Raw genomic sequence first — 19047 nt, forward strand, 5'->3', positions numbered from 1 at the left:
AGCTACTGTATTAATTTCCAAGTGCCTTACGTTGTTTCTGAGGATGATTTTATTAAAATGCTGGTAACTAAAGTGTTGATATAATAATGACTGTGTGGTGGGGTTTTTTTCTGACTGGTACGCAAATGTTGAGCCTGTAGAACAATTCAACCGTTTGGGTACATGCATGTCTTCAGTATGCTAGAACCACTGCAGCCTTACGAAAAAATGTGTTCAGAATTGGAGGGGGGTGTCAGTATCCCTTTTCGTCTTATTAATATCAGATTTCAAGTTGTCAAATGAGTTGATAGCTTTTGGAATTTTAATAGTAGGGACAGTACAACCGTGAAATCTGGATTAAAGTTGCTATTGCCTCTAATAAAGCTTCCCTAGATTTTCACTCTGGTCCTAAGTTTGTAATGTGACTATTTTCAAAATGGATGTTGCAACTGTAGAGAGGAATTTCAGCTGATGGACATAGCATATACAAAACATGGGACACAGTAACAGGGAGTAGAATGTGCTCTGGTATGTTTTGAAAGCTAGGGGTTTTCTGAAAGGTATTTTGTTGCACAGTAGGCTTTTCAAAAGTCATAATCTGGCTTTGAGGAACAGGAGTTGAGTTCCTAGCCTATTTATGTAGTTTGAAAAAAGAAAAAGAAAAATTCCCACAGGGAGTTTATTTGCATTTTAAGCACTTGATGTTTTGTGAGAATGTCCAAGGACTTGTTGGCAATATCAACAGTGAGGTAAATCATAAACCTCAAGCACTAAAAACATAGACATTGTTCCTAGCAAATTGGGGCAAATTTGCTATAGTAAGGACAATCATGTCTGTCTTTGAAAGTGAGCTATGTCTTTGGAGTTGTTTAATTTTAAAAAAATACAAAAAAAATTAGGAGAGCTTGACCTGCAACACTTTAAGGTGCTCATGTTTTTGGCATGAATCATAGAATGTTTTCTCAGGAATTGGCGGTATCTCACAGCTGCTGCATGCCTGTGCAGGTTGTTTTTCATTTTTTAAAAGGGCATAATTGTTGAATGGAAAAATATTATAATTAGTTCTGAACTATTTCAGATTTTGTTTTCGGCACGTAGAGCCATCTTCACAACTCTTCTTCTCTGTTTTCTTTCTTAAAACAAATCTTTCATTTGCTTCCAACTTCCTGCGCCTCTGCCCACGTTCTCATATCTGTTGATCTGCCTTTTGCCACTTCTTTAACATTACTCATATAACCTTGACTCAGCTTTGGCTTTTCTGAAATACTCCTCTTTCTTCATCTTCACAACCTTAATTATTGCTCTTCCCTTTGGCCTTAGCAAGTTCGAGCTCTGCAGTGACTGGTACAGGTAGAATGCTACATTTCATACCTGGACCGACACAGGGGGAAAAGCTCACTCATTCCAGATGAAGTGACCCTCCTTTATTTTAGTGTCTTGTTAAAAGTACCATACTCATTCAAAAACTCCATAGATTCATTAAAGCCTAAGGGTCTCTAGGTTCTGAATTTGGTAATGGTCCCTGCTGTGGTGGTTCTGCCTCAGAAAAGATTTTGAGACTGGCTTTCTTAAAGCTTTTGCCTCCCAAAACAGCCTTTCTGTGTTTCCCCACTCAAAATTAGATGTACCAAATCTAATTTCCCTATGCCTTCTAGCTTTTAACTTCCGTTAGTAGCTTTAAGAATGAATAGTGTGATCATGGTAGTGTATGTTTAAGCTATTACAGTCTATAGTTCTCAAGTCTTAGTTTATATATAATTCTTGTAAAGTATTTGGAGATTATTGGGAAAATCCTTTATGAAATAAAAAGGGGGGGGTTTATCTATTTTGGGTCTGGCAGGCTTTTTTTTTTTTTTTTTAAACGGAGATTGGTTTTTTGCCTTTCCCTTTAAAAAAAAAAAAAAAAAACAACCAAAGAAAAAAAAAATAAACTTTCCAGAAATGTTTGTTATTTATATTAATGGAGGTATATGTATTACACACTTTTTGGAGGTGTCAAGCTGGTCCCATGTCATGATTAGTTAACTTGCTGTTATTTTGCAGGGCAAGTTTGTAAATGTGTTGGAAAATCTTCAACCACAGACTTCAGTCCAAAGTCTGCCTTGATTGGTGATTGATTGAAAAACCTTTTAATAGTTGATGCTGAAAACTGGCTGTAGGCATTCCAAGTCAACAACTTATTAGCTCTTCCACGCAGTATTAGACACTGTACAGCAATATCAATTCAGTGTATAAGAGGGGTCTTGATGCTTACTATACAATTACTGTAAAAGTGTTGCAAATAATTCCAGAGACATGAACAAGTTAAATAAAAAAATAAATGGTAGTGTGTAAGGTTAAATTTTTCTAAAATGACTTAATGATTTTTTGTTTTGTTTTGTGCTGCATGTCATTTAGAAAGACCCTAATCTTCAAAAGCAGTTAATGATCAGACTCCCACACCTTGTCTAAAGTTGGCTACTTAAAATATTTAAGCACCACCTGTTTATAACCTGTGAAGAACTGCCTTTTTGGTTTGCATTAATGAGGAGAAGTAATACTAATACCTAATGTATTTGTTCATAAAAGCATCTGTTAACATAATTGTCTTTTGATGCATTTTTATTAGGTAGTAAAATAAAAATGAAGATACTAGCAATATACTATAGAAACAAACTTTTAGAATCTGAAATGCCATGTTGTAGCAGTACCTTACACTAAATATTGTAAAAGAAATATATTTAATGTTTTAATGTTTATTTTTCCCCCAAAGATTCTTGTGCGCTTCTGAAGAAAGGAAATGGAGAAATGACTTGCTTTTTGTGTAAATTCTTCTGGTCTGGTTGCCTTTATTGCTTGTTCCAACATATTTTTTTTTTTTCTTCTGTTTACATTCACAAATCAAGACAATTTTAGGACAGAAGATTAACATTTTACTAGCTCCTGTGCTGCTTTTAATAGACTGTACTGATTTCTATGAGCGCTTCAAGTCACTATGTCGAATATGCTCAAAACAAACACTCTTCTTTATCTTACCTGGGTTATTTTTAATTTGAGGGCTGGAAAGCTGCCATAAATATTATGGAAGCCTTAATGGAATAATCATTAATTTGACAACAAGTCGTTGCCTCAATCCTGTGTTGACTTTGTAAACACAGTAAGATATTGGGGCAGGTGGATAAACTCATTATTAGTCCAGAGAGATTTCTCCACTGCTCTGCCACAGCTCAGTTATCATACTTGTAGCCTCTAAACTGAGCAACCTCTTCATCTGAGACTTGCAAGTCAGAGTATAAGCATGTTTTCTTGATGGAGACAACTTTCTTGTGAGTGCAAGTGAGAATATGAACTTGAAAAACTTTAGCTGCTCTACCTGCCTGTGGGCACACTTTTACCAGCGGTATCCTGCGGTAAATAAAAGATACCTTTATTCCTTCATGAAAAGGAGCAAGTTGCTTAGTGCTTACTGCAAGATACCACACCGATAAGAGTGTGCCCATGGCAGTTACCCGCATGTTAGCGGAGGTGCTGACAACTCACGCTTTCACTTAACCTAATTAATTTGTTCATCTAGCTGCACGAATTTCTAAGGCTACTCCAAATGTATTGCTCCGCACTTGGAAATGCCTGTAGAAAATACTAAGAATGTAACCATGACTATTTAATGGATGTGTATATGAGCCATTTTTTAAGTGGGATCTCACACCTCGTTCATGCTGTTGAGAAGCGCAAAGCTTACAGCATTTGGTTATTCAAGCAAACGTGTGAGGGGTCCAGGCATTTCCCACTAGCACTGATGTGTCATGTGAGCTCTTTGTGGCCAGGGCTTTTAGGTTCAAGAATGCCTAAACTCATGCGAAATTTTTTCAAACGCTATCTTGTTGCTAGTAAGAGATCCTTAGATGGAAAGGAGGGAGCAGTGTTCACAGCTCCAAAGTGATAATGTTGTGAAGCTATGAATCTTCCTTAGTTGTGTCCACCATACTTTGCCTCGGTATCTGCTGAATCTTTATTTTGAAATTTTGGAGGTGCTGGTTTGAAATCGAATGGCTGCAAAGTATTCTGCAGAAAGGTGGACTCTTCTGGATAAGGAAGTGATGTTTTTATGAGTGAAAACCTGGAAATGGTAGAAGCAGTTATGGGTGGGGAAAAATACTTCTCGTGCCCAAGACGGCAGGGTACATAACAGTACTTACAGCCTTTGCTTCCAGCTTGTCTTAGGCTGTGACAGTTGATACTAAAACGCAAACTACAAATGCCATTCTATAAAGTGTAACTGGTTTATGTTTAAAAAAAGCTTGATATTGAAAATCAGTATTTATCAACCTGTGTTGATACTGTGGTATCTGAGAAATGAAAATATTTCTTTTTTCCAAGACAGGAAAACTTAACTATCTTGGAGTAAGAATAAGCAGCTAAGTAACTGGGATAAATGCTTGAGACTCTTAAAAGATAATTTGTGGTCTCCATAACTTTTTAATTGGCGTATTAAATCTTAACTTTAAATAGTTTTTCCTTTCTTGAACCAAATTCAAGTTTTCAGGCTCTGTATCCTAAGCCAATTTTTGCCCCGTTGCTCATATCCCTTTCCCAGCCTCCACCAGCTACGTCTGTGGCTGCAGACGCTTTCCTCGGTCTCTGTCCCTTGCTCCTGCCAGTGCTGGTGTTTTATGGGTCAGTCTTTGCTTGAAAGAACCTCTCTGGTTCCCGTTCTCTGAGTGCTCTCCCTCCCTGACACCAAACCCCTGAGCCCTGTCTGTTCAGTCGCGATTTCTTCCGTACATGGCGTGCGGCGCTCTGCCTTTGCTCCTGTGCCCTCGTGCTCCACTGGCCTCTCCAGCTCTCCAAAGCAACAGCGGTTTGTTTGGTACTTTACACATTCTGCCCTTTGTGTACAAGAAGGGTTGCATAAATAAACAATAAAATACTTGAATTGAGTTGTTGCGTAGGTAGTGGTCACTCGTGTTTGGAATAGCAGTATTCTAGATCTATGATTTTCAGTTGTTTATGGTTGTTCATGGAAGTACATTCTGGATTGAAAAGGTTTATGCTTCTTCCTGCCTGGCCTGTTAGAAAATTATTTTAAATTGGTGAAAAATCTGCTTAAGCACACATGACCTTTAGTTTATCTGAAGAATTGTCTTGATGAGAAGGTTTCAAATTGTTTTGAGATGCTGGTAATTCTGAATTATTATTGATTTAAGCATTAGGCCTTCAATTCTTCGGTCAGATCTAGACCCTATAGACCTTTATTGTCAGACTGGGCTTGTGCTGTGATGAAGATTGGCGCTTGTACTACACAAGGAATACCATAAAAATTTGACTGCCAGCTGAACATTAGGCTCCTTTCTATAGCATTTACTGATAAAATGAGCAGAAGGGAATGCAGTATTCTTCTACGTTTTTATGGAGAGTGCATACATTAAAATCTACTTTGTATTGGGAAACATTATAAAGTCATCATTAATGTAAACACACACAGATGTGCTACTTAATATCTCTTAATCTCATTTGTGTGTGTGAGTATCTAAAACTGGCAGGTAATGAATAAATCTCAGGCTTCAGAAAACAAGTAGAAATATTGTCACTTATGTGTCTATCTCTAGACATATCCTTTGTTACCTCTGCCTGACTTTTTAGGCTATTTTCATACAAGCAGACTTAATAGGATCATCGTATTGCGTTGGTCTTTTACTAACTTTGTGATACTGAAGCCTGACACTGGATATTGGTATGGCAGTATATCAGAAAAAGTTTTGCTGTGTCTCCTGTTAGGTTCACTGCCTTATGAAATCTCATTAGCGCCTTTCGCTGCAAAGGAAGGGTTGCAGCCCCGGCCACGACGGAGCGGTGGAGCACAGGAGTGGGCTGTTGGCTCACGGGCAGAGAACGCCAGCTACCCTGGGGAAACTCACTTTAAGGGGCACGGTCGTGCAGCAGTGCACTCGCACGATGCAGGACAGCTCTTGAGATGATGTGGGCATTCTGCTCTCCTGGTTAATGTTGTGAAAGGGTTGTGTTCCTGAATAGCTGTGGAAATGAGATATGGAGCATTTGTTACCACAGTTGCAGCGTGTCCCAGGCAGATCACATATACTGGTTACTTTTAAAACTCCATAGCTGCTCGTTCAGATAGACATACCTTGGAACAACTTCCAAGGGGAAACTAGGAGAATCAGTTTTCTCCAACTTTGTGATACAAGACTGGGTTTGAAATATAACTGTTGCTAAAGAACCTGGCTCCTTAAAAATCAGAGCCTGAATAGGCCTGAGGATCCCCCAAAAGTCAGGAGGCTGAAAAGTGAGGGAATATCTGCAGCAGGAACTGACAGAAAGAGAGAGATATTTTTATCTGGAGCCTGGGGTGAAGAGAGTGATGGCGATAAACTAGTCAAAGAGTTTCTGTTAGGGTGGATTTTAAAGGGTATGTTTTGCTTAACTTCCTTTGTAATGAATGTGTCAGCTGAGTAGTGGTACTTTGTGCATCTGCTCACTTTGTGGTCCATAGTGGCTTTTTTCCACTGCAAGCCATGTGAGGTTGTGCTGCCTCAACTGATACATCAGTGAGTTGTCTAGAACCGTGGTAACTGGCTGGTGAGTCTGAGACCTTACGGTCTGCTGGACTGTTAAATCCCAGTTAGCATTGCTGTAGGCATTAAGGCTTGTATTAGGGTGATAAAATTTCTTCCTGAAGCCTCAATACTGATCTGCTGGAGATCATGGTGAGAACAGGACATGTAACTTATCCCTGCATATATTGGAAGCCAAGAGCTTGCTTTAAGAAGATACTCTGGGAAGGATTATAGAAAGATTGGGATTATGTTGTAAGTTATTTCCACACAAAAGGAGAGTTGATGCTACAGTATAACAGACATTTAAATTGGTCATATCAAGATTAGATTTTCTAATCTTTAGACTCAGCATGAAAGAAGTGGGGAGGAGAGATGGGTCCTCATATTTTTTTTCCCCTTGAGATTATAAGCATAGGAAAAGAGCATATCTGAAAAATGGGTAAATAATGTAGCTGAATGCTACAAAATAATGTATGTAATAAACTGGCAGGATCTAATTAAACAATATGAAATATTACTAGACATAAACCTTTGTTAAAATGCTGTAAAACTCAATGTATGTATTGCTTTTCTAAATCCTATCAAAAGTTTATATCCTATAATAATAATGAAAGGAATGCATTCCATAGTTCTGAGTCCCTTAAGCTATATTCCCACATCCATGTGCAGACAAAAAGGGACTCTTAAGACCCACTCAACGTGGAAGTAACCTCTCTAGGTAAGCATGCTACCTTTTTCTTATTTTTTTTTCCCTCCTTTGAAAATTCCATTGTAGGACTTTTATTATTTCAACCTAATTCAGTCAATCTAAGCTATCCCAGCAGAAGCTGGTTTGTAATGAAAATGGGTTACACTTATAACTATTCGTTTGGTACTATATTATTTATTACAGTCAGAAAAGCTTTGTTAATTCTTTGACTCTAGCAGACTCTCTGGGGAATGGAGGTATTGGAGTTTTACTGCCAAAGATACTTTGTGAAAGGCAATTAACAAAATGTTTTATGGCACTGTCAGCAGGCTCAGTTTCAGTCATTTGTCCTGTGATTGGATAGAAGCTTCATCCTCCTGTCTTAATAACCCTACTAAACCGGGAGGAGTAGTCAGAATATCATATAAAACAAATGCTAGGATTTGGTGATGGTGGAATTTAGTGCTGCAACTGAAAGAATTACCAGATACAGCAATTATGGTGTCTAATTCTCATGCTGCTGTAACAGAAACACAGTAATGCAAATAAGCAAAGAGTTCCAACAGCAGGAACGTGAGAATCTCATCATCTCATTTCCCCCCCTCTCAAATTCTAATTCCAAGCTTAGTACAGTCATAGGCTTTCTCATGTTAGTGTTCTGTCAGACTTGCTGTCTCATAGCTTTTTGCCTTTAAAAAGGTGAAGAAAGTGGTAGTGTTTGTAATGTTTCACACGTGCAAATATCTTCTCAGTTTATTTGCCTTTGGCTAGTTATTCTGATTAAAGATCATGTGTGACGAATATCTAATAAGGACTTGACAGCAGAGATGCACAGACTTGGCTTGACTGCAGTATCTTGGGGGATTCAGGATGTCTCTTGAAGCCTCAGCAGAGGAAGAGTTTGACTATGCTTTTATGAAGCGAAATTTATTTCTCTGTTTCCTCTTTGTAATATATTAAAAAGCAGAAAATTCTTCCAAATTATTTCTGAGGTGAGTCTTTCTTCTGTTCCCTGCACATCTGCACTGCTCAGAACTGGGGTAGCAGAGGTTGAGCAATCTGTCTTGTCCTGTGCTCTTTTTGGCGCTCCCAAAGAGCCCAGACAAGATCTAAAGACAAGACCCTAGATGATTGTTGAGTAGCTTCACGGAATTCTGCTGGAGCGTGCACTGTAATGTGTTGAAAATCCCAGGGACAATGAGAATTCAGTGTATTATTTAAACATTTGCTTTATGACATTTTATTTTTCATTGATAATTTATGATCGTACTTTTCTCTTTGTTTCTGTCTTCCCCCTTCTTTGTCCTTCCCAAGGTTGCATGTAACACTCTAAGTTCAAATATGCTATTGCAGCAGAATGCTTTGGGTAATGTTGCATAGCAACATAAAATTTAATTTCTGTCAAATGTTTTGGCATTCTCCTAATGTGAGGGTTTTTTCATTCTTTTTCACTTGAACTGCATTGTCATTGATTGGGGTGAAACCACTGGTACACTAGTACATTGTGAAGACTGTTATAATAGAAGCAATGCCTGACATCCAAAGTCGTCTGGAGTTTTCATTTTTGTCTTGCAGTAATTTAATGCTCTGTCAGCCGTAAGAAACCTGAAAGAAATGGTGTGTGAAAGGAAGATTGTTTTATTTCTGAACTTTTATGTAGCCCAGAATTATATTATCCTCTTGTGATTACTCTTATTTCATATTCCCCTTGTGTTTGCAGTCCATTTTCCAGTGACATAATTGCAACTATATTATCCATTGATTAACCATGGAATAGAGTTTGGTGAACAGTCTTTTCCTGTTTCAGTAACGATCAAACACCTTGAGTTTATAAATTCAATATATTTTCTGGCAGTGGCCTAAGAAGCAATTGTTTCAAACTGATTTTGAAGCAGAGCATTCTTACAAGTAACATGGATGTTTTGGCCGTTTTGGGGGAGTGCCTGGGTAGGGCTGAGGCGAGTGAATTTAAAGAATTAATGTCAGTTGAGGTATGTGCTTATTTACCTCTCAAGAGAATATCCAACCTGTGAAAAATGAAGTAAAAGAGAGAAATGAATACTTTACCTGACCATGGATTTCGTTGTCATAAGAGTGGTTATATATGAGAGTAATCAACTTGAATCGAACATACTGGGTAGTTCATCTGTATGTCATTATATGTGATTTGGTAAAAATGGGGGAGTGGATGGAAAGAAGGTCTTTCCTTCCCATGGTAAAATACATTTGTACTGAGTGTGTTCCAGACTCTGGACTTCTAGGCTGACTCTGTCATCTCAAATACATGTTTCCAGTTCTTAAATATAGAGCTGTGTAACTGTGCAGCCAAAGGTGCAATAGGGAGTATAACAGGGTGACAGAGATAGCTTTGCGTGCGTCAGCTTTACTGCCACTGCCTTCAGCAGCATGCAGTGTTTTCAGCATGGACTTTACTGCCTAATGAGAGGTTTTAGAGGAGATGAAGCCATTTTAAGAGGTATGAAGAGGAAGGGGTACAGGGACACATTTCCTCAACACACATTTTGATTAGGTGATGGGAAACAGTATTTCGTCATGAGTGGTCAGACAGTGCAAGGGGTTTGCCCACCAGAAAGGCTGAGGAACCTCTGTCCTTGGAGAATTGCAGCTCCCTCAGTTATGACACTCAGCAACCTGATGCAGCTTCCAAGTCAGTTCTATCTTTGAAGTTGGCACTGTTTTGAGCAGGGTGACCTACCTGTTTTGAGCACCAGATGACCTCCAGAGGTCCCATCCAGCCCGAAGCGTTGTATGATTTTGATTGATTCTCCAAAGAGTGTCCAGAGTCATGGGCTGTTTTAAATCATCTGTGATGAAGCCTGTGAAGTCACATCTTTGCTGCTGTTGTAGGCTAGATAATCTTAAGTTTCTTTCAGGGACTTTTTTTTTTTCTTTAATATGTGCAGATCTATGGTTGCACTGTAGGCATAGTTTTAGTATTTCTGCTTTCTTTTGCTTTCTGTGCATAGAGAAGTTTTATAAGAATATAGAAACGTGAAATAATTTCTTTGATAGCTAGCTTTGATATGAAAATGGTACGTTTCCCCTCTCAACATGTAATGGATACAGGCAAAGAATATGTTTAACCAAAATCTTTATCTAAGGCATTCCAAAGAAATATTTCAGATACCTTCTGTACAGTTTGTTCCTACTTCTAGCTACTTACCATCAGTTCCAGAGCTTGAGGTAAATTCCGCACTTCTGGTGCTATTAGAATTTCTGGTATCTGGAATTAATGATTCTTTTGACTGTATCAGTTCAGCAGATATGAAATACATAAGTCTCTAACATAATCTGACACCGTGGCTTATCATGGAATATTCAATTTCCATCTCTCAGAATTATGCAAAAGACTTCTTTTTTTCCCTCTCAAACAGTGGCACACACTTCCTTGTCTTTATTGGTTCTGTATATGTTTCATTTTAGAATTATTTTTATAAGAAACAAGGATGGAGATAAAAATATTTGTTACCATGTGTGTTTTATTATCATATTAATAAATATGTTTATATGCATTAAATTTAGTTTCCTATATGCTACGAATACAATTGAAAATGGTTTTGTTGATGTTCCTCTGATGATAATCAAGTACATTTTTGGATTTAAAGATAACAATCTGGTGACACTTAGCTGTCAAATTTTACGTGTCTACATTTTTTGTATTTTCATTTTTTTATTGCAAAAACTTTTGGACTGGTTTTTTTTTGGTGGTTTTGTGTTTTGGTTTTTTTTTTTTTTTTTAATTTAGCTGTAAAAGTCTTCCGTGGTACTCTTTGCTTCCTATGTTGCCATATATTGCTTAATGTGTCTGTCTGGGTTTTTTTTTTCCCACCTCCTTTCTAGATTTAAACAAGTTTTTATTTCATTTGAATGATGTACTATTTCAAAACATTTTGCATTCCTTGTGATTTTACTGCCTTTTTAGATCATGGACAGTAGTAATGAGCTTTATTTTTGGCCTTGCCCCATTTGATAGTATCTGTAGAAAGATTATTGATTTGAATTAAATGATAAATATATTGATGGGATTTGTTGATCATATTGGTTTGCAAGGTCAATCATTTTAACTGAGTAGGGAACCAGTAGAAGAAAATTGCATGGATTTACAAATCTAAGCCAAAAAAAAAAAAAACCAAAAGTTTTTTTGTAAAGTTAAGCATAACAGCTGGAAAAAAAAACCCACAACAAGTTGAAAGTGATGCTGTGTAATCAAAGCAGTGACTCTAATATGAGTTCACAGTATGTAAGGCTTGTAAAGAGAAGCAGATGTGAAGATATTTCACTCTGTATGGTATACTTTTGTCTAGTGCTTCAGTATCGGAAAAATGTTGACCAAACGGTTTTCTAAAAAAGGAGAGGGAAGTGATGATAACAAATTTTCTATGCTGTTTTCAGTATATGGAAGTAATGTGAATGGAAATGATAATGATTTGGAGGTTTGCAGTGCATGAAATCTTTTTAGAACCATTTCTTTTTTAAATCCTGCATTAATTAGATCAATTGTCATCCAAAACGTTAGTACCAGTGTGACCGTAGATTGATCTGAAAACAATGTCTGGGTTTGAACAGCATTGATTTAAGGCAGGAAAGTGCCTACATTTCCTTGTGGATGAGACGAGCAAAAGCTTTGTTTGCAAATTTCTGTGAACAATCTGCAGCTCCCTCTTAATCTTGAATTTAAAGGCTCGGTGGTCTTTTGAGCAGTGCCCACAGAGTGGAACACCGTCGTCTTATTTAGGACCTTGGTCTTTTGTATAGCAGTGTGCTAAAAGCTAAGGCGAAATCACCACTACTCTTGTTTTTGGCTTGTGACTTGCAAGCGCATCTATGTATCAACGCTGTGGTGTTTACAGTTGCTTTTTTTAAATAATTGAGACTTGACCTCATCACAAGCCAGTTTCTTTAATTGTGGGGAGAGCTTTTATCTAAAAGACTTGCAATAGCTTTTACAATAGAAGCCTCTTAATTTCAGATTATTCTTTGTTCAGTGATGCATTCCAAAAGGGAAACACATTTGTTTGGATATAAACAATAAAGAATGGTGTATGGAAAGTGGTATGTCCCTATGGACATTTTCTCACAGGAATGTAATTCTGCACCAAATCTCTTAAGAATTGTGTCACCACTGTAATTGAGGAGATAACAACAATAACCATTAAAAATAAAAGTATTGCCATCTATTGTTAGGCTGTTGTTCCTGTTTTGACCCGTTATGCTCTTTCAAAACCATAGATGTTTTCTTTTCCTTCAACCTTTATTCTAATCTACTGTCTAAATATTTAAATAGGAAGCATATTGATTAAGATAACATGGATGTCCATATGAGTCTCATTCATGATACTGCTATTATTTATGAAAACGTACTTGTTAGCCTAACGTTTTCATTTCTCTCCCACCAGGATCTCTTAATTACTTTTTTCCCCCACTCTCCCACTGATGTAGAAAAGTAAATACATTATCTATGCTTATTACTTGTAAAGAATCCATTAAATTATTGCCATCTACATCCCTTTTTGCAGATATTTCAGGTTTTTGCTCCAGTTGTTCGTTGCTGTTGACCTTGCTCTTTTTTACAAATATTCTTTAGACAGTCAAACCTCAACTACATTTCTCAGCAGGGATTTCTCTGTTCATTTTTATAGCTGATCTTCAATGTGAGACTCCTAACTCTTACTGTTTCTGTTGTTTCTATAGCAACTAGATAGGTGGAGACTCAGCAACATCGCTTTGCTTCCCAGCTGGTGTTTTGTGTTCTCAGCAAGGGGAGAGTTTGAGGAAAATAAGAGAGGGTATTAATTGGGATATAACTGGCTCAGGAGTGTAGTCCTTGTTGAGTTACCTCACCCTTTACTAAGGAGTTAGTTAATTATTTTAAGCAGGGCTTCTCAAACTTTCTTGAATAAAATTCTGTCCTCTCAGAAAGAGACAAGATTTACTCTGTGTCAGCTTTTGATCTCTTCCCTGCTTGGGCCTTCATATTTTTTTCCACCTACAACCCCATTTTCTTCATCACGTGGACAGCAGTAAGATTTCTTTCAGGAACTAGATTGGTGCTTATAACTTGCGTGTAGCCTGAACATACATGAGGTACAGGGCTTTCTAATTTCTCTGATTTCCCCCTTTTAAATCTGATTTTTGCAGCTGTCCAGTAACTATATCATACTAGACTGTAATTCTAGAGTAGACTATTAAGTGACTATTTCAGAGTAAAATGTTTTGATACTTAAAATCCCACATACCCAGAGATTAGACTAACACATTCTCCCTTCTCCAAAAAGCAGAAGTTGTTGGCATTCACTTTAGCAGTCCTCTCCCTTACCTCATGGTGGAAACGTTCACTACCTACTTTCCTGAGGATCCCTGATGCCAAATGAATCCCTCTGAAATAACTCAGAGTTTCCTCCATACCCAAACACGTGAAGTTCTGCTACTCTGCCTTGGTGCGGCTCATTTAGGCAAAGCCCTGAGGAAGCCCCCCTGCTCTGTGAGGGTTGGATTGCTCTCAGCATGGCTTGTGTATCCTGAAGACTCTGGGGAGGATTCCAAAGCTGGATGCAGTGTTCTAGGTGGGGTCTCACCAGAGTAGAGTAGAGGGGCAGAATCACCTCCCTTGACCTGCTGGCCACACTTCTTTTGATGCAGCCCAGGACGTGGTTGGCTTTCTGGGCTGCGAGTGCACATTGCCGGCTCATGTTGAGCTTCTCATCCACCAACACCCCCAAGTCCTTCTCTTCAGGGCTGTTCTCAACCCATTCTCTGCCCAGCCTGTATTTGTGCTTTATTCCTTCTCTGTTTTCCCTCTTTTTCCCACCATGACTCTCTCAGATAGAGAGATTCACAAGAGCTAATGGATATGTAATCTGGTAAATTTATAAATCGGTGTGTTTCTCTTCTGGCTGCCCGAGCAGGGTTCTGATTCTCAATGGATTAAATATTAGTACAGATTTAAATTTTAAATGGAAAAAACATTCCTTCAAAATATTCTGGCTTAAAAATACATAAATGGACAAATTCCTTGTGTATCCCCTGTATGTATAGGGCCACTAAGTTGCTTAGGGGTTCGGGGTGTCTTTCTGAGGCTGAGGGACTGGGACTGTCCAGCCTCAAGAAGAGAAGGCTCCGGGGGGATCTGATAAGCGGGAGTAAAGACGACTGAACGAGACTCTTAGTGCTGTTCAGTGACAGGACAAGAGGCAATGGGCATAAATTAAACATATGAAGAAACCTTTTTTTTTTTTTTGCTGTGATGGTAGTCAAACACTGGAAGAGGTTTCACAGAGAGGCTGTGGAGTCTCCATCTCCGGGGATGTTTAAAACCCAACTGGACTCAGGCCTGAGCAATCTGCCATAGTTGACCCTGCTTTGAGCAGGGGGGGGTTGTACTCCAGGGGTCCTTTTCAGCCTGAATTATTCTGTGAATATTATGGTTTATGTCAGCAGATAAAATAGTACTTTTTTCCATGAAGAAATTGCTGCTTGAAGAATGTTGTAATATTAAAGGTAAAATATGAATTGATAAATTAAACATATGAAGAAACCTTTTTTTTTTTTTTGCTGTGATGGTAGTCAAACACTGGAAGAGGTTTCACAGAGAGGCTGTGGAGTCTCCATCTCCGGGGATGTTTAAAACCCAACTGGACTCAGGCCTGAGCAATCTGCCATAGTTGACCCTGCTTTGAGCAGGGGGGGGTTGTACTCCAGGGGTCCTTTTCAGCCTGAATTATTCTGTGAATATTATGGTTTATGTCAGCAGATAAAATAGTACTTTTTTCCATGAAGAAATTGCTGCTTGAAGAATGTTGTAATATTAAAGGTAAAATATGAATTGTATGAGATATTTTGTTTTGAGAATCGTGTTGTATCTGCTTAGATTTTAAATTTTATCTTGGTACATCTTCTGGTGTTATGCAGTTTCTCTTACAACATAATTCTTCTATAGGAAAAAAACTAACCTAGAAATCAGTGCAGTAACTACATTTTTATCAGCTCTGTTCACATGACAAATAAATGCATTTTGTAGTGCCTAAAATCCAATCCTGAATCTAAAGGTCTATTGAAGTGTTTTTTGACTCATACTCAACTTTCAATCAAGATTGCTAGGCAGGATTTTAGGGAAGAATTCCGACAAGAAAAATGGAATTTTGCTGTCTTGGTTGGGGTAATTTTAGCGATGTGATTTCTAAAAGAGGTGAAGTGTGGTGCGAACTTGTATGCTTCCCTTGCTGCCTGATTTCTGAATATGCAGAGTGGGATTGATCTGTTCTCCCGAATATTCAATTCAGGGCAATACATAGATGTAAAACCGGAGTTTGACCGGTTACCTTGAAGGGTTGATTTCATTACCATTAAATATTAACTAAGAGCAAGCATCATCTTTATCTTTCCTAGATCCGCTGGTGAGTGTTAACTCAAGATCAATTAAAATACTTATTGCATTCTCCAAGAAGGAAGTGCATATTCCCTCTTGAAGGGTTCCAAAAATATGTTGAGGGATGAGAAGTCAGGGATGAGAAGTCAGAATTATCCTGAAATTAGAAAAGGAGTAAAAGAGGCAATGGTATCGGGAGCAGGGTTGGAAAGAGCGGCCGTGGCTGGAGCCAGGGAAAAAGCAATGTGTAGCACTGGGAGTGAGGGGGTAAGAGAGGACAACTTCTTGGGGGGAAGGAGAAAGATAGGTGAAGTAATGCTTTTTGTTGGTTGGTTGTTTTTTCAAAAAAGCTAAGGATTTGCAATTTTGAACCGAATTAGTAATCCTAGTTTGAGTGTCTCGTTTCAGGTAAATAGTGTCATGTGTTAGGAACTGAGAAATTAAGTGAGATCCTGACGTTGGCTTTCTGGATATCTCTTTCAGATTCTTGAACAAATCCTGCTTGAGCAGACCTCGTCAGGCATTAGGGATTTTAAATGATTAATGTTCAGATGAACCTTCCAAAAATTCTGCTTTGAAACTTTGTTATGCATCTCTTGATTCAAGTCACTTAATGTTTTCAGTCTTATTTACTTCTTTACAACTGTTAACACAATAGGGAAAAAGCTTCCAAGAAATGACTATTGATATCTGAGAGAACCTAGATCCTAATTGCAGAACAATTGCCATGATGTCATGTGCAGATTTTATACGGTGTTCACAAGCAGTTGGTTACAAACAACTGCAGATTGCATAAAATGCCTGTAAAGGTTTTGTTCTACTTGTAAAGCTGCTGTCTACGCTGTTAAAAGCTTGTGGATGTAGCTGTCTGTGTATATTGTTTTAAGTGAATTCTCATAGCATGAAATCAACTTACTTTGTGGAAAAAATGCTTTTGCCATTGTGGGGTTTTTTATCATTCATACACTGAAAACAAGCATAGCTCTAAAAATTTAGTTATATATGATGATAACAAAAGCAACTCTCATCTATGCATTTGCATACCAAGATTTGGCATCGTTTTCAGTAACTTACACTAGCAAAAGTAGTTCTTGCCAGATTATTGATGTGTAGCATAAACGTTAACCTGGTCTAGAATTTTCCTGTAGAAGACGGTCTCGCCAATGAATATGATCATTCTGGTAAAAATGGAAATGCAAATTTAATTAAAGATTGACATTTCGAAGTAAGAAATGCAGAGTACTTTGCAATTTTTCTAATTGTGAAATTGGTAACTAGGGATAAAAACCTAATGTCAGGAAAACATAAAGGTATGGTAATTTTACACTTCTAAGGGTATTTATAGAAATGTTTTCATTATAAAATAAATTTACATATTTTTATTATTTTTGAAGAGAATCATCAAAGGCTGGTCAACTAAATATTCTGCTTTTTGTTTTCCAGAAACCAGCAAACATTCTGGTAATGGGTGAAGGTCCTGAAAGAGGAAGAGTCAAAATAGGTAAACATTTTGAGAAAATTTAATTGCACGGCTAAGGCATTACTTAAAAAATTGCATCTTCACTGTAAGAGAGAAACAAATCTTCATTATTCTTTGAGTGTATGTATACAGAACGTCTAGTTCAATTTTAAATCTTATTCACTGAGTTTACAAGCTTAAGAGATTACAAACATATTATTAGACATTTATAAAGCTTGCCAAGGATATTTGTTGAGATAAAAGCATCTTTAAGAAACAAGAAAGTAATAAGCACATAGAACAATGACTATGACCAGGGTTCTTTTGACTTCTACTATGAGTAGTTAGTATAACATTGTTACTTATAAATTCTATTTGTTCTTAGTTATTTTTAATATAAATAACATAAATGCACATGTTTGTAGAGGTCCAAAGGTTTGCTATGCAAAAGGCAATCCGACATCAAGGTGGGAAACACATGTAACTGTGATGGTCTTTATCCAAAATCTTATTACCTTTGAAGATCATAAGCCTTAGTCATGTGGATATAAACTTTTTTTAAGAATAAGGCATGTGGCAATCATCAAGAAAGTAGTAATATACTGGAACCTCTTTTCTATTCATCGACTTTTGTTGTATTTGAAAATGTTCAGTTAACCATTTTTTATTCACATGCTTGTATTAGTATGGGACACTGCAAGAAAATATACTTGGCATTTCATAACTTTGGAAGCAGAAAGATTTATGTGAGGTTATGTACAAGATAACTTTCAGACTTGGATTAAAATGTGTGTTTTTGAATATACACCCAAATTTTGTACTTTCCCAACTAGTATTTCTTAATTTTACTTACAAGGTTGTTTCTAGAGAGAATTTTTGAGTTATATAAAATGAATGCTTACATTTAAAATATACCTCTGTAACAGTTTAGACACTGATTGCAGTAATTTCCAGATAAATCTTTTTCCTGATTCTGGAGTTCATTCATCCAAGTCAAGTAGGAGACATACTTTGAAAAATAGTGCAAAACAATCTACACTGCAGTCCTTTTGGTTTTGCACTTTGGGTAAATATATAGCAGTCACAAGCGCTCACAGTTTTGTAAACAGATATAAAAATAAAAGAGAAAATGTACATTAGACACCTACCTCTATTGACTTTAGTTAACCAGGTTTCCGTTACAGTTCTAGTTAAAAAACCAGGCATCTGTATTATGTAAAGTTTTACAATACAATGATGAAAACACTTAAGTCAAACATCATCCTTCATCGTTTTATAAATGAAGTCCATGGAATTTAGCCTTAAATAAATTTGGCCTAGTATTGTTATGAGTAACTTGTTACATTCTTAGAAACTTTGGTTTGTAAGTTTTAATGCTTTTGAGCTTTTGTTATAATTGTTTTTTTGGCAATACTGTTAAATTCTGATTTGTTTGTATTGAAATTTTAGATGTTTGTTTTTCTTTTCTTCTTCCTTCTCCCCCAGCTGATATGGGTTTTGCAAGATTGTTCAACTCACCTTTGAAGCCATTGGCAGACTTGGATCCAGTTGTGGTAACATTCTGGTATAGAGCTCCAGAGCTGTTACTTGGAGCCAGACATTACACAAAGGCCATTGGTAAGTTCTGTGTAAGAAGGAGGTTTACCTCTAAGTTTTGTAAAGGAGGGTAGTGTTATATTAGATATGATGATCAACTGCCCACCTAGGGTTTTTTTCCTGAAGTGGCAGCAGATGTATGGTCTAATCCATAAAAGATTAATCCAAATAGAAACTTTGAGGACTATGACCCTGCTCTGGCGGGGGGGTTGGACTAGATGATCTCCAGAGGTCCCTTCCAACCCTAACCATTCTGTGATTCTGTGATTTTTCAAAATGTGTTAATGTTAGACATCTTAAATGTGGTTTTTGTTTTGATTTTAAACTAAAAATATTCTTTGCATTGTTTTATATGGTTTTCTGATATGGGCTCAGAAATCTTGTGATC

The 19047-nt window shown here is 37.3% G+C and overlaps 1 protein-coding gene across 1 annotated transcript in view; it reads left to right on the forward strand.

Annotated features, from left to right (window-relative positions):
- The window catches only part of CDK19 (cyclin-dependent kinase 19), a 131061-nt gene that overhangs the window by 80299 nt on the left and 31715 nt on the right, over positions 1-19047 (forward strand). Inside the window, exons 6-7 of the mRNA XM_009893627.1 lie at positions 17048-17105; positions 18549-18680. Coding sequence (XP_009891929.1) covers positions 17048-17105; positions 18549-18680 — 190 coding nt within the window. The remainder of the gene's footprint in view (positions 1-17047; positions 17106-18548; positions 18681-19047) is intronic.

The sequence above is a fragment of the Charadrius vociferus genome, unplaced genomic scaffold (genome assembly GCF_000708025.1).
Source record: "Charadrius vociferus isolate BGI_N301 unplaced genomic scaffold, ASM70802v2 scaffold359, whole genome shotgun sequence".
NCBI lineage: Eukaryota > Metazoa > Chordata > Aves > Charadriiformes > Charadriidae > Charadrius > Charadrius vociferus.